Source organism: Delphinapterus leucas, chromosome 1 (assembly GCF_059928025.1).
Source record: "Delphinapterus leucas isolate spDelLeu-1000000601 "Yukka" chromosome 1, BTC_Dleu_Yukka2, whole genome shotgun sequence".
Classification (NCBI taxonomy): Eukaryota; Metazoa; Chordata; class Mammalia; order Artiodactyla; family Monodontidae; genus Delphinapterus; species Delphinapterus leucas.
In genome coordinates, this window is record NC_143129.1 from 87,542,679 (window position 1) to 87,557,221 (window position 14,543).

Sequence of the window (14,543 nt, forward strand, 5' to 3'; positions counted from 1 at the left end):
ACTTGAAGCTAACTCTGCCCCCAGACCACTGTTTACTCCAACTTCTGCTGTCGTAATATTTTTTGACATTTTAAAGTTCAAATGATACCTCCTTTGTGAAGTTGTCTCTGATTTCTCATTGCCCATAGAACTTTACTGCATTAGGGGATAAAAATTAAAAGCCAGTGTAACAGAAGTCTGAGCTGAGCCTACTGGGAATGCCAACTTCTCTGGACCTGTCTGATGAGTGGGGAGCCTCCCACAAGCACAATTTGCATGACTCACGTTGCAGGAGAAAGGGGGCCTGTGATGAAGATGTTTCAGAGGTTCCTGGGAGCCGAGAATAAGAAATGGAGAGCATAGCGTGAAGCCTGTCTCGCAGACTGGTTCCAGACAGGCTGGTGTCTAGACCCTATGGAGAAAGGAGATGTTAAACGAAAGCTAAAAGGAACTGTTTTCACAAGAAAATCTTTAGAGACATGGGGGCACAAACAATCTTGGACCTGTTTGCAATCCAAACAGAGTGTCATGCAAAGACAAACTGAGGGTTAGGCACTCTTCCTTGCTTACCACCGTCTAGCTTTGGCATCTCACATGCTCCAGCATCCTTGCTGCAGTGGGATCTCATAGATTTGAACAGAACAGCAGGAAGCCCTGTGGGAGGGGACTTGTTTGTGAACTCATATGAATTCCCAGAATCCAAGGGAAGCCCTAGAAATGCTTGAAGAACACTTTATAGATGGCCAAGACTCTGGGGCAAGAGTATGTAGAACTTGGATTATTATTGTTGATTCAATTCCATTCATGTGCATGGACGGGTAAGACCTGGAAAAACTTGGGTTATGCCTACTTTCATTTATGACTTGAAATGGTTTAAAACTTATCTTCATGTAAGTATCTGATTTGATCCTCATATGAGGTGGATACTATGATCACCAGATTTTTCTGATATCAATGTATTGAGCACAGTGTTGATTGTGGAAAGAGCCCAGAACTTTTTGTCAGGGGGCCTAGTTTTGAGCTCTTACTCTTTTGCACATGGTGGAGTGATCCTGGATAAACCCAACCTCTCTGAGCTTCAATTTCTTACCTGCAGGAAGGGAGTACCAGCCCCTTTTGCGTGGAGATGCCGTGAAACTCTGGGATGAATAACAACTCCTGTACCATTGTGAGAAACTATTATGGCACATGACTTTCTAGCAACTGCATTCACCTGCCATAAATCAGTTGCTCCTATCCATGTACCTCAATAGACTGAAAATAATGAAAGGAGTGTAGTCATGCCTTACTCCTCTTTGTGTCATCTTGTCCTGCAACTCACCCTGATGGTGTGGAATGCCTCGGGGTGATGAGTTTCTCATCGTTAGTGGGAGTGTGGTACAGAGGATTCATGCGTCAGAACTGCTTGGACTAGACACCAATCCGGAGAGCCTAAGATTATTTATTGAAGTCGTCAGATATGCAACAGATACAGATATAACACCTCAAATCAAGTTTCCCAGGAACATAATTCATGGCTAAAACTGACAGAACATTAGCCACTGAAAGAGAGCAGGGAGTGGCAAACTTTTTCCATGAAGGGCCAGATAGTAAACATTTTAGGTTTTGCAGGTCATAGAGTCTATCGTGACAACTACTCAACTCAGCCATTATATCATGACAGGGGCCATAGATAATATCTAGACAGACGGGAGTGCCTGTATTCCAACAAATTGCATTTTCAAAAACAGGGAGTGGGCCACATTTGGCCTGTGGGCTACAGGTAGCCAACTCCTGAGACAGAGGTTTGTCCTGTTGCCAGGGAGGATTTACTAACACAAGAAGCTGAAAATAAAACCACGTGGTGACATAGAATAGAAAAGCTGAAATCAATGAGTAAAAGTAAACTTCTCTGTTAAGACTGAAAAACTAAAATGACCAAGGGCATAACTGGAGACAGAAGAGGTTTCACGTAAAAAATGCCTGCTGAATTGGATGAAAACAAATTTTATTCTAAAGAAGTTCAGAAAGGTAGAAAGAAGACGCTGGGGTTTCAGTTACCTGAAAACTACTATAAGCCAAATGGTGTGGTGTGACTTCCTAGAAGATCCAACGTGCTCTATCTAGTTCCCATTAATGAAAACAGAGCATCCAGAAAAAACTAGGTGATAGTCCCAGGGGAGCAGGGTGGAGTCTGCTTGAGTCACCACTGGATCCCACGCACCTATCCCAGTGCTCGACACCCAGGAGGTGCTCACTGGGCGGTAATCATTCCCATGCTCTGCTCCGGGTGGGGCAGTCGGATATTTGAGTGTCTGGTCTGTGCAGTCTCTGTGCTGAATTCAAATGTGACAAACTGGTGTTTGAGCTGAGAGCTGAAAGGCAGTATCCAGGCAAGGAGGGAGAACAGTGGTTGGGGGTAAGAGTGCCTGAAATGGGGGCAGCACCAGGATCTATTCTGATTCTCTGATGGTGCTCAATCCCATTCTCTTTCCTTTCAATATTCAATTAAAATACGGGTTTCTGGAAATAACGGCGGGGGTGGGGGGAGCATCACACTTCAATGTTAAGAAATCTTAACATTAGCTTTGCTTTTGGAAAAATTTGCTCCCTTACCTGAGAGAGAAGAAATAAATGCTCTGACCTGTTTAAAAAAACATTTGGAGTATTTCAAATGAGGCTACAAAGGGAGATGAAATCAAGGAACCCATAGGCCTGCAGTGGGAGTTCTCATAGCCACCAAAAATCCCCTTGCAAAGGAACTAATTACGTTTGGAGAGGACGTGTATGCCTGATAAAATAACTAAAAATAAATTGCTAGCCTTGGAAATGCAAATTAATGAGTGTTAAAGCAACCCTGTTGGTCACATAGATAATAAATAGATGTGTTTTCTCAAGTCTGTTAGGTGGCACTGATCGATTTCCAATTCTGGCTACAACAGGGTCTAAGCTGCTTTTGAAACAAAGGTGAGGGGACCCCAGGCCCAGTGGGGACAGTTGTTATCTCCTAGGGGACAGTGGTTGGAAGCCTTCAGTCATGACACTCCCCATCCCCCTCCTCCTGACTTTTCCTGGCTGAGAATAGAGGATGCTGAGATTACTATTCCCCCTGAACTCCTAGCCCCTGCCGGAGCAGGACGGGATAGTGGCACTGTTAACTCCTCTGCCCTCAGATAACTGACACAGCCACCTTTCCTGCTACCCGGTGCTGTCAGGTCAAGGAAAATAAGGCCTTGGCTAAGAAGAGCCAGGAGCCAGATGGAACTTTGGGTGTGGGGAGGAAAAGGAGATATGAGGCCTTGGGGAGCTGACTGGAGCACTGTTGCAAAATTTTTTAAAAAAGTTTTTCCTGGGCTTCCCTGGTGGTGCAGTGGTTGAGAGTTCGCCTGCCGATGCGGGGGACACGAGTTTGTGCCCCGGTCCGGGAAGATCCCACGTGCCGCGGAGTGGCTGGGCCCGTGAGCCATGGCCGCTGAGCCTGCGCGTCCAGAGCCTGTGCTCCGCAACGGGAGAGGCCACAACAGTGAGAGGCCCGTGTACTGCACAAAAAAAAAAAAAAAAAAGTTTTTCCTTAGCAATGACTTAATAAGTCTTACGGAGAAAAGAAAGAAAAAAAAAAAGGAAAGAAAGTCAGGCTACAAAATACCTTATCCTTTCACTAAAGAACCAATACTGGTTAAGCACCTACTATGCAGAGCTTGCTCGTCAGTGGCATTTATAGATGGGATGGAGATGGAGTGGAGGAGAAAATGGGATTTCTGCCTTGAAGGAAGCCACAGTCTGATTGGGAGGCAGATTTGATGTGAATGAAGGGCATAGTCCCAACCCCTTTTCCTTGCTGGCATCAGGTCCTTTCCTACGTGTCTTATCTGGAGGCAAAAGATTACCTGGAGCCGGTGTGGCAGGACCACTGAGTGTTGTCCAGGGAATCAGTGACATAAGAGAGGGAAGCATCGCCCTGGGCTCTGCCATGGGATCTCATTTAATCCCCAGCAGCTGTGTGAGGGAGGTACTCCTCTCCTTACAGATCTATGGATGCAGAACCTAAGCCCCGTGAGGTGTGGCAAGCGGAAGACGGTGTAACAGAGTCACCTAGCTCCTGTGGGGGATGCAATGGGTAGATGAGGTGACACGTGAAGAAACACTTAACGGTTTCTGGCACCACATACGCGCTCAATAAATGTTCCCTCTGAGTCCTAGGTACCTCGCCCCAGGCCGCAGACTCAGAGGAGGACAGAGGCAGGGGGCACTCCTCTCCCGGTCAGTCCAGTTTCAAAGTCCGCACTCTTTCCACAGGGCTGCAGGCGCCTCTCGGGATTCAGCTGTCTTCACCGTCCTCTTCCAATCTGTGTGTGGTCCTGCTTCCAGCCCTTTTCAGGTCCACCCAGAGGGCCTTTTCTTTCTGTATGCTTAGGTTCAGAGTTGACAACTTCCTGGCCTTGCAGTACAGGCAGAGGAGGGAAATGAACAGAAGGATGAGCATAAGGAAGGGGCAGGTGAATAGGAAATAGAGTAAAGGTGCTGACGAGCAGATCCTGGAAGGAAACGTGGGCTCTGCGACAAAAAGGAAGAAAATGAAGAGAATAATTAGTCTCCAGCTTATTTGTGCTCATCAGTTATAAACACTTCTGGGATTTATTGTTACAGGAAAATACATGTAAGAATAACGGGGCCAAATGGCAGTGTGCCCCTTAAATCACATGCGAGGAGCAAAGGAAAGGGAGCTGGGAGAAGAGAGCTCCAGGATGGCCTGTTCCAGCCTGGCTCCCCCTCACCCAACAATTTCCAACCACCAGAGGTTCCCATGACCTACTTAAAACGAACAGCCAGAAAGAAAAACAAAACAGAAAAGAAAACCTCTCCTTTAATCTTCTTTCCTCAGAAAAGATATCTATAATTCAACCCTCGTTCCCAACTCTGTTGCCGGTCCTGAATTTTTAACTGAGTTATTCCCACTGCGGCTTCTGAAAACACACACAGACACACACATACGCGCGCGCACGCGCACGCATGCTCTGCACTGTCCTGATAAGAAGAACAGCAGCTACAAGTAAGAGGCACCATCCCTTCCTGAATCTCCAAACTGGTCTCACACTCCCCCACCCCCATTCAGCTCCTTTCCCCTCTTGCGCTTACCAGCACCGCTACCTGGCGTGCTCACTGCACCGTACCCTCGAGGTCCCACTGGCCTCGCTCTCCATCACTCCAGCCTTCCGCCTCTCCTCAGGCAGTTTTCCTCTTCTTTCTATCCTCTTCTCACACATGCCTTTGTTTAGACCTCTTTCATCCCCTTTTAACCATCTTTGTCATCACAGGTACTTGAGTAGCTCTGACAGTGTCCTTTGTTCCTATAGTCCTTGCAGTGCCTAGCACATGTGCCTGATAACGTTTGCTGATCTGAATTAAACTGGATTCGCTGCAACCACATGGGCAAAGGCTACTATAATATAAAGGCATGCTGAAGCATCCGGCAGCTGCAGTCCGAGGGGAAGTGCTATCAACACATGGACACACAGAGCACGCACCAGCAGCCCCCGAGGGGTTCCTGGCCACACAGCCAGGGAAGCAAAGGCGAGAGAACTGCCAATGCCACAGGCTCCAGGAAGCAGTGCCTCAGGTTACTAGTCAAAGGACAGGGATTTATTCTCTCGATGCACAAAGACATATGCTTAAAGAGACACCAACTATTAAATGTAGTCTCCTGACTACATTTATTTATGACAGGATATTCAAAACCAGGGCTGCTCTGAAAAATCTGATGCTAATAGTAGCTGTGCTTTTATTGGAAAACTGTAATGACCTAAGCACTTTCTTCTTCAGAGGTTAAGCTGTAGGATTCATGGGATTACAGACACTTAGAGATGAAGATGACAGGTTTAGAGGTCATTGCGATCAACCTCATGCTGCAAGAATTCCATTTTTTTTCGGCACTGCAGATACATTTTGCACACTGAAGGACATCTCTTTGTGGGAGGTTAAGAAAGAATCTAAACCTGTGTCCAGCTCCTGCATTGTAAACTCCGGGAGGAGAGGGCCTGTGTCTTACGCATCTTTTCCCCTCGTGCAGCACTTTGTTCATAGGTCATCAATGGAGAATAAAGAATGAGTCAATTGTGTGAGTGATTTGCGCACACAGGAACCCAGGAGTGGCTACCATCATGTTACCCAGAGTAAAGACCATCACTGAACATTAGCCTGGCAGCTCTGAACAGGGCTGGCAAGGAGCTACGGGGGTTTGTTGCCCGGTTCTTCTCTGGTCTCATTTACATTCTCCACCCTAGATTTGGTTTTTGTTTTTGAAAGGGTGGGCAATGATAAAGATAGATTTTGAATTCTTTCTCATCTCCTCTCCACATCCTACCTGACCCTTCTCTCCAAGGCCCTGCTTGACTACAATATTTCTCCCAGGTCTTACCTGAATACATTTGAAAGCGTATGGTTAAGAAGGAGGTACAGACTGAAATGCTGAAAGAGAATAGAGCTGTCGAGTGGGTAAGAGCTCTGGCCTTGCTACTTCACACTACTCACGTGCCGAGTAGGGACTGAGCACCTACTATGTCTCAAGGAGAGCCGGGTTCGAATCCTGGCTCTACAACTTACTGCTATTGACTTTGGACAAATTACTTTTCCTCTCTCTCTAATCATTAGTTTCCTAGTCAATCAAGCGAGGATAATAATTTCTAGAGTTGTGATGAGATAATGCTTAATAAAGCACGAAACGGTGCCCAGCACATTTGTTGAGTCAGCAAGAAATAAATATCAGCTAGAAAGCTACTAAGAAAGTTCGGAAAATCGTAGGCAACTCTTTCCCAAGAGACCAGGCAGAAAAGAGGACTGAACCTACTGATTCCTCACTCAGGGACCGCAGACCTGGCCATGTCCTTCCACAGCCCACGTCTCTCCCTTGAATCTCTGATCCCTCTGTCCCCTGGGTGGGTGGGTGACATTCAGCTGAGAGTCAAATGATTACTTGGGAGACTCTGGCTTCCTGTTGCAATCACCAGAGGCAGAACACTGGGAGGCAAGAGTCCGCGGCACCCATGGGTCACCATTGCTAGGATGGTGGTGTGATGTTGCGGGGGATGGGGCCGGCACACAGAAGGTGGAAAGAAACCTGGCACTTGGATTTTCTGCCACTGAGACTCTAACCTTCCGTGTGAAGGGACTGCCAGAGGGCTTGACTATCTAAATGGGGCTGGGCTTCGAGCAATCTGCCATCCAAGGACGACAAAGTGCGCCCTTCGCAGTGCCGAATTGGCCAACAGCTAGAAACTGTCAGTGCTTCTAAATTACCTCTCCTGGGAGGGCGGTGTTCGCTCTGGATCCCACAGTCACCATTCCCACCATCTGCCTCTCACCCGTATCTGGATTAGCATTAGTGACATTCAAAACCATTAAGGTTTGGCATTTTGAAGCCATCTGAGTAAGTGCTCAGTGCTCCAAGTACAAGGCCTGTAAGGAAGAGCCAGAAGTATAATGAGGACACTGCATCACAAGGTTTAGTTTGTAACTTGCTTCTACCCCCAGCCAAACACATCATGAGGGGCATTCCTTTCTGATATTACCCCAGAAATACCGACCTTAGAAGAAGAAAGGTGGAGGATGATGAGGGGGCTACCGACGCACCCCCAACCCCAGACTTCGGCAGCTGACGTGCCAGGTGTGGCTGTGTGGGAGGGGTGGCTCCTGCCAAGAACTGAAAGCAGGATTAGGTAACCTGATACAAGTGCATCCCAGAGTAAGTGAGCCCCTTACAGCATCAGTTTCAACTCCATTGAAGAGTCGCTTGCTCATTTTTCATCAAGCATTTGTTGGACCGAGCGCTATGTGCCAGGCCTTGTTGGAAGCACCGGGGTAGCGTTGATAAATAGCATGTTCTCTCCAGAAACATCAGTGTGATAGGGGCATATCTCCTTTGAGAATCCACTTTCTAAATATATCCTTACCCCCCAAAAGCTGGGAAATAGTGACAAATACCATTCTACTACAAATAATCCAGTCCCCAGAAAGCTTTATAACCTTGCCTATTAATCACAGAGAATTCTCTAGAATGAGATACAAAAAGACTCAAGTAGCTGTAGCCCCTGCTTTGGCTGAGTCATAGCTAAGGAAGTAAGATGGAGAGGAAAAATGCAAGGTGCATTCCACCAGGGAAATACCTCTCAACTTTGCTGCCTTCACAGGATCCATATGCTTCACAGTTCTATCAAGTAGTCCTAAACTAACCCAGCCCAGAATTGCCAATAAAGGTGGTAGAAAACCATTTGAGAAGTGAGAATTGGTAGCCTATTGTATTTAAACTGGACTTTATTAATACACAGGCTGGTCCTGACCAGGAGGGCAGCTACACGGATTCAGTATTTGAGTACTGTTTCTGTGCCAAGCACTGTGCTGGCGCTGAGAACAAGACATTCAGTCTTTGCCTTCTCAGAAGGTATCGTGTGGCATTGATGATGGATGTTAAACAGGTGGGATGACTAAGAAAATAAGGTAAGTCACTGAGAAAGTGGCAGTTAAGTTGGTTGGTGAATGATTAGTAGGTGTTGATCTGGGACAGATGCCATGAAGGAGCATTCCAATCAGGAGGTGGTATAAGTTCACTCAAGTTGTTGGACTGGGCTTCCTTGGTGGCGCAGTGGCTGAGAGTCCACCTGCCGATGCAGGGGACGCGGGTTCGTGCCCCGGTCCGAGAGGATCCCACATGTCGCGGAGCGGCTGGGCCCGTGAGCCGTGGCCGCTGAGCCTGTGCGTCTGGAGCCTGTGCTCCGCAACGGGAGAGACCACAGCAGTGAGAGGCCCGCGTACCGCAAAAAAAAAAAAAAAAAAAAAAAAGATGTTGGACTGTCAGTCATATCCATTCTCTTCTAATCTTCCTCTTCTTCCTCTCTACTGGCTCTTTTCTCTCTAGATGTAACAGTGCTCAAGTCCCTACCATCTTCAAACCAAAACAAAACAAAGCAAAGCTTCACTGCACCTCTTGCCATTTGCTCTTGTCTTCTCTCTTTCCGTTTACATCAAAGCTCTTGAAAGCATGAACTGGATTTGATGTGTCCACTTTGTCCCTGCAGTCTGACTTTTCTCACTATTTTTCTGTAACTGCCCTATATTGTTAAACCCAATGGATATTTTCCTATTTTGGTCTTAATTGGCCTCTTTGCACTAGTCGAATCTGTCGGCTCTCCCTACTCTTGATCCCTCCTGCCTTTGGTGTCTATGATACCACCGTACCCTGGTTCTCCTCCTACCTCTAGGCTACTCCTTCCACTCTCCTTCACAGGTTCCTCTTCTGCAGTCCCCCGAGAACTAGCGGTGTATCTCAGGGATCCATCCTTGGGCATCGTTATAGGCCATAAGCTGACGACTTCTAATCTATAACTCTGGTATAGATCTCACTTGGAAATCCTGAAGTTTATTGGACAGATCTCCCTAGATGACTCACCGGTACTCCAAACTCAATTCCAGTCCAACTTATTCAAAATTGAACTCATCTTCCCCTTTAGTCCTTTCTCCTATATCACCTCATTTAGTGACTGTCACCACTATCCACCTTAGGCCAGAAGCCTGGTATTCATCCTCGATTCTCTTCTTCTGCTCATTCACCATCCACATACACCTGATCAGTCTCTAAATCCTGAAGACCCCATCTCCTAATACGGAATGCAGAACGCCTGTCTTTCTCTCAGCCCTCACAGGCACTGCCTTAATTCAGGCCTTCATCTTGTCTCACCTGGGTCCCTACAATCAATTTCAAATAGTTCTCCCTTCTCTGTGCCTACCTCCCTTTCAATTCATTTTTAACACTGTTCCCAGGAAAAGCTTTCTAAAATGCAAATCTGATGTGTCACTCTCCTGCCTGAACTTGTTCAATGACACTCTGTAACTTCCATGAGAAAGCTTATCTTCCCTAGCTCCATACAAAAGACCCACTTGACGTCTGTACCCGTTCCATCCCACTAGCCTCCTCTCTTGCCATCCTACCACAGTTTCTCTGATCATCTAGCATATACTTTCCTTTTCCCAGAACATGTGCCTTCCTTTTTATAGGCCCCATACTCTGGGGAACCTTTCCAGATCTCCCAGCCCAGCTCTTCATCCCAGCCCTGCCTCTGCTCCTTCCTTAGTATCCTGAGACTATTTCTTTCATGACACGTATCGTGTTGGACTTTACTTCCCCACCAGAGTCAGCTCTGTGGGAACAGATTCCGTAATATATTTTTTGTGTGTCCTCAGAACCTCATACAGTTATTTATTGAACAAATTAAAATATTTTATCACATAAATAGATATATACATAGGTAGATATGTGTGTGTGTGTGCGTCGCTAGCACGTTTGGAGTTATAAGGGGAGAAGGAGGTAACATTTGTTGAGCACTTAAGAGTACGTCAGGGACTGTGCTAGGTACTTCATATGCATTTGCACCATAATCCTCATTTTATGAGAAAGCTGAGTAACCAGGGTATGACTTCATAGCTAGTAGGGAGGTGATAGAGCTGCAATTTGAGACTCGGCTTGTCTGATTCCAAACCCTGGGATTTTTCATCACCCACACTGTCTTCCCAACTACCAGAAAGGAACAGCCAGGCAGAAGAAGTGAGATGCTATATTATACAGATTTACTTGGGAACACTTAACTGTACTTATAATGAAAACCCTCAGGTTCTCATGGCACAGGCTTTCCAGCGCCTTCAGTTGTGAAGAATACAAAGACCATTCAGTTTGTAACATTTTCTTTCCAGAGTTGATCTTTTTAAAAACTTTACACCTGTTTTATAAGAATTCCACAAAGATGAACAGTATATATATGCTTTGAACGATCCCACCTGTCTCAGAGGAGATGTGCTTTTTAGCCACAGAATATACACTTTTTACAGTTATTATCTATTTATTCTACTGCATAAACGGCTGAATCTACAGAGCCTAGGAATTCCAGTGGGAAAACATGTATGGAATGTGCTCAGGGTGGGGACTTCCTATAATTGTTGGAATGGAAGAAAAGCTGATAGGAAGATAAGTCCTGCCCGGATACTTGGGAGAAGAATCCTGCTGAAGAATAGTCAGGGGACGAGAATGATGGACCCCAGCGAACAAGTTAGATAACTCTGACTTCCACTCTAGAAGCCTTGCTGGGGCTGGGATGCAACTGTCCCAACTCTGAGGAGGCGCCATCCGTTCTCAGTAGCCCTCTTTCCCTCCTACAGACTGTCCCCAAAGCTAGCTGGTGCTGTAGGGATGTTATCTTTATTGATCCTTTCTACTCTTCCTGGGATGGGGCACCAAGACCACACCTCTGCCTCTCCAGTGACCCTCTCCCACTGTGAGTTTAACCTATAGCTCACCTCTCGCCTTATCCTTAAACCCCACCAGAAAGAAATGGCTCAGAGGATGAGCAGGCTACAACATCTACTGGCTCCTTAATCACCTGGGAAGATTTACTGGTCTGGCTGGAGGAATTTTTGCTTAATGGATACCTATTACATGCTTGGCACCACACTGGCTGGAAGGAAGCCCTCTCATCCTTCACGACCTCTTGTTCTACACACCTCCTAAAGCTGAGCACTCAGCAGGATAAGCTGACCTTCCCACACAGAGAAGGGTCACCCTTTGGCCAATGGTCTTCAAGCAGCTGTCTTTTTGCCAGAGCCTGTAAACAAGTTCTATGGGACACACCTCCTCCCTTGATGACTTCCAAGGTGCAATCAGGAGAGGCACACCCAATGACTATCACGACCAAAACTCCGATAGTTTGTTGAACACGTCAATAAGAAGCTTGCCACTTATTCGTTGAGAAAGGCTTTTTTTTGTTGTTGGGTTCGTTTTGACTCAGGGAGCATTTAGATATAGCTGATTTTGGTTCAACCAGATCAAACACAAAGTCACCATGTCCCTATTGCTCGTCTCAGTCCCACCACAGGTCAGCCTTCTGAGATTGGAGAATTAGCCAAGAGGCAAGGATGTCTGCCTCCAACATTATTTGGTTATTTAAAGGGATACAATGTTGATGGCTTTTTTGTTTAAGAGGGAACGTGGGGGAGGAGGTCAGATGCCCTTGACGTTTAAACGTCCATGCCAAAACCTCAGGTAACCTTGTCTGCCCAAACTGAGTTACTGTTGAGAGAAATGGCGAAGTCATTTTCTTTCGGGAATCTGTAAATTGTTTTCAGCCTGAAAAGAAGCAAAACATAGCTGGGTGGGAAAGCATAGGAGGGGAGACAAAGATTCTCCTGACCGCGAGCCATGGCAGATGAACCGCTAGTTACCTGAAGGCAGCACCGTGAGCACCACATGCTGTGACTCGTCTGATGCTTGGCTGACCCACTTGCTTGGGTTACCGTGTAGCTGCCACTCTGCCACCCTGCACCAGTACATTCCAGTATCCTCCATCTCCACTCGATGCATCATCAGGACAAAGTCTGCAGGGGATGAACGGTAACAGTGCAGGCGCCTCCTGAGCCCCTCTTCGCCATACTCCAGCAAGCCGTCATGCTGCAGGTGCACCAGCATTTTACTTCCAGAATTTTCTCCGTTCCAGTACCACATCACAGAGAACAGGGAGGCTGGGCTGCCCGCACTCTCCAGGCTGCAGCGGATGGCCACCTCGCTGTGCTCGGAGGCATTTTTTGTCCCGGACACTTTGGAGATGCGTACCTTACTTCCTAGGAAATAAAATGGCGGTAAGTTCGAGAAGAACCCAGATCTTAGATTGGATACCTCCTCTGAAAAGTCTACTTCTCATTGAAGGGATGCCATCTTATAATTTTTAGATATCAGGTCCTTCATCTTTAACACTTTTCCTTGACCCTTATCCTTCTTCCATATTTGCCAGAACTTTCTCTGCTATGAATCAAACCAGCCACTTCCCTTCATCAGTCTGCCTCTTGCCTGCTGGACCTGACACTGAAAACCACCCAGCTTTGCCGGATGTTCTGCCCTGCTGCTTTTACTTCTCCCGGCTCAGCTCTCCCTTCTGCTTCCCAGAAAGGCCCTTCGAAACTTCCAGCCCGCCCCTCAAGTCCCACGTTCCATCCCTGCCCCTTTTTGTTTTTGCGAATTACCCTCCTCCCATACACCGGATATCACCTCAGGTATTAGACGCAGGGAAAGAGGAGGTTACCCAAGAGACTGAGCATTTTTCATACGTGTGTTAGAATATCACTCAAGGAGACTATTTACATTATTGGATTAGACTAAGTTTTAAACAGATTTTGACATTTACTTTTTAAAAATGTTCCCCTTTTAACTCACAGGTGAGGGCTTGGAAGGCTAGAGTAATCACACACAAAATAAATTATAGTATGCACTAAATTTTCAACTCTACTACAAACATATTTATTGATCTATCTTTAAAAGAACATCTTTGTCTGATTCTACATTCTTTTTTAGCTACCATCTTTACTCTCTCTTTCCCTTTATAGAGAAGCATGTGAAATATTAGTTTACATGGTACTGCCTCTGCTTCCTCACCTCAAGTTACTCCCTACTTCATTGCCATCAGCTTTCCAATCTCATCACTATGCTCTGGCCAGGGTCCCCAGAAAAGGCCCGATTTCCCAGCTCAAGAGACCTTCCAGTCTTTTTTGTCCTCTCTGCAGTTTCTGTCACTGAAATCCATTTTCTTCTGATATCCTCTCCTCTTTTGATTTCAGAGAAAGCATCCCTCCTACAATTCTTACGAATCCTTCTCAGTATCTTTCCCTGGGGCCTCTTCCTTAACTTACTTCCTACACCAGGGTACACAGCTAGCTACTCCCAGCCAGCCACACACAGCCCACAAATATGTTTTATTTGACATCTTCAGTATTTTAAAAGAATTTGAATTCATTATGGACATTCCAAAATGAGTGACGTCACCAAAAAAAGATTTTAGGCATTTCTTGGTAGACTAAAAGATTGAACAGCACTGGTCCCACGTTTCTGAATGGGAAGCGCTGGCTTGAGCTAAGAAATGGTGCGCACTTCATAAAGGGGTGGGCACACACTGTCAAGATTCAGCTTGGACAACTGGGAGAAAGGGATGCCAGCCACCCAGATGGAGAATGGAGCGGCCATAAGCCTTGTGGGGTGGCCAAGATGATAAACGCCATCATGATGATTTGGGACATAAGGATGATTTGGGATATGCTGAGTGTGAGGCTCTCTGGGTCAGCCAAGAAGAAATGTGCAACAAGCAGATGGGTAGAAAGGCCTGGAGCTCAGGAGATGGGGGCTAAGCATAAAATCTTAGAGCTGTTTCATTGAAGGTGGTAGTTGTTACCACCAAGGTGGTATTTAAGAGGTTTTGAAGGGCACAGAGAGTAAGAAGAAAAATGGGCTCAGGTGTCCCTGATGAACACCTGCATTGAGCAGGGAGAGGAAGGGCATGGAGAAGGGCGGCCAGAGCGGCAGAAAGAGACCCCCGCGCTCAGCTGCTGCTTTGCCCCTGCTGCTCGCAGCCGACTGTGAGCTCCTTAAGGCTCTGCCTTATTTATCTTTGGATTCCTAATTGCCTAACACATAGCAATGTTCATTATAATCTTATTTTTTGATGTTACATTGAAAATAGAATTTTCAGTGCCAAACTAGATTAACTTATTTGCATTGTGCTTTT

General features: G+C 46.3%; 1 protein-coding gene across 3 annotated transcripts in view; it reads right to left on the reverse strand.

Annotated features, from left to right (window-relative positions):
* Window positions 1–1,400: 1,400 nt before the first annotated feature.
* Window positions 1,401–14,543, reverse strand: part of CD101 (CD101 molecule) — a 37,250-nt gene continuing 24,107 nt past the window's right edge. For 2 of the 3 annotated variants that reach the window (XM_022583964.2, XM_089917114.1), the window contains exons 8-9: window positions 12,217–12,612; window positions 1,401–4,512 (exon numbers count right to left, since the gene is read on the reverse strand). In XM_022583964.2, coding sequence (XP_022439672.2) covers window positions 4,277–4,512; window positions 12,217–12,612 — 632 coding nt within the window. In that variant the 3' untranslated portion in view covers window positions 1,401–4,276. The other variant, XM_022583965.3, reaches the window with a different exon arrangement.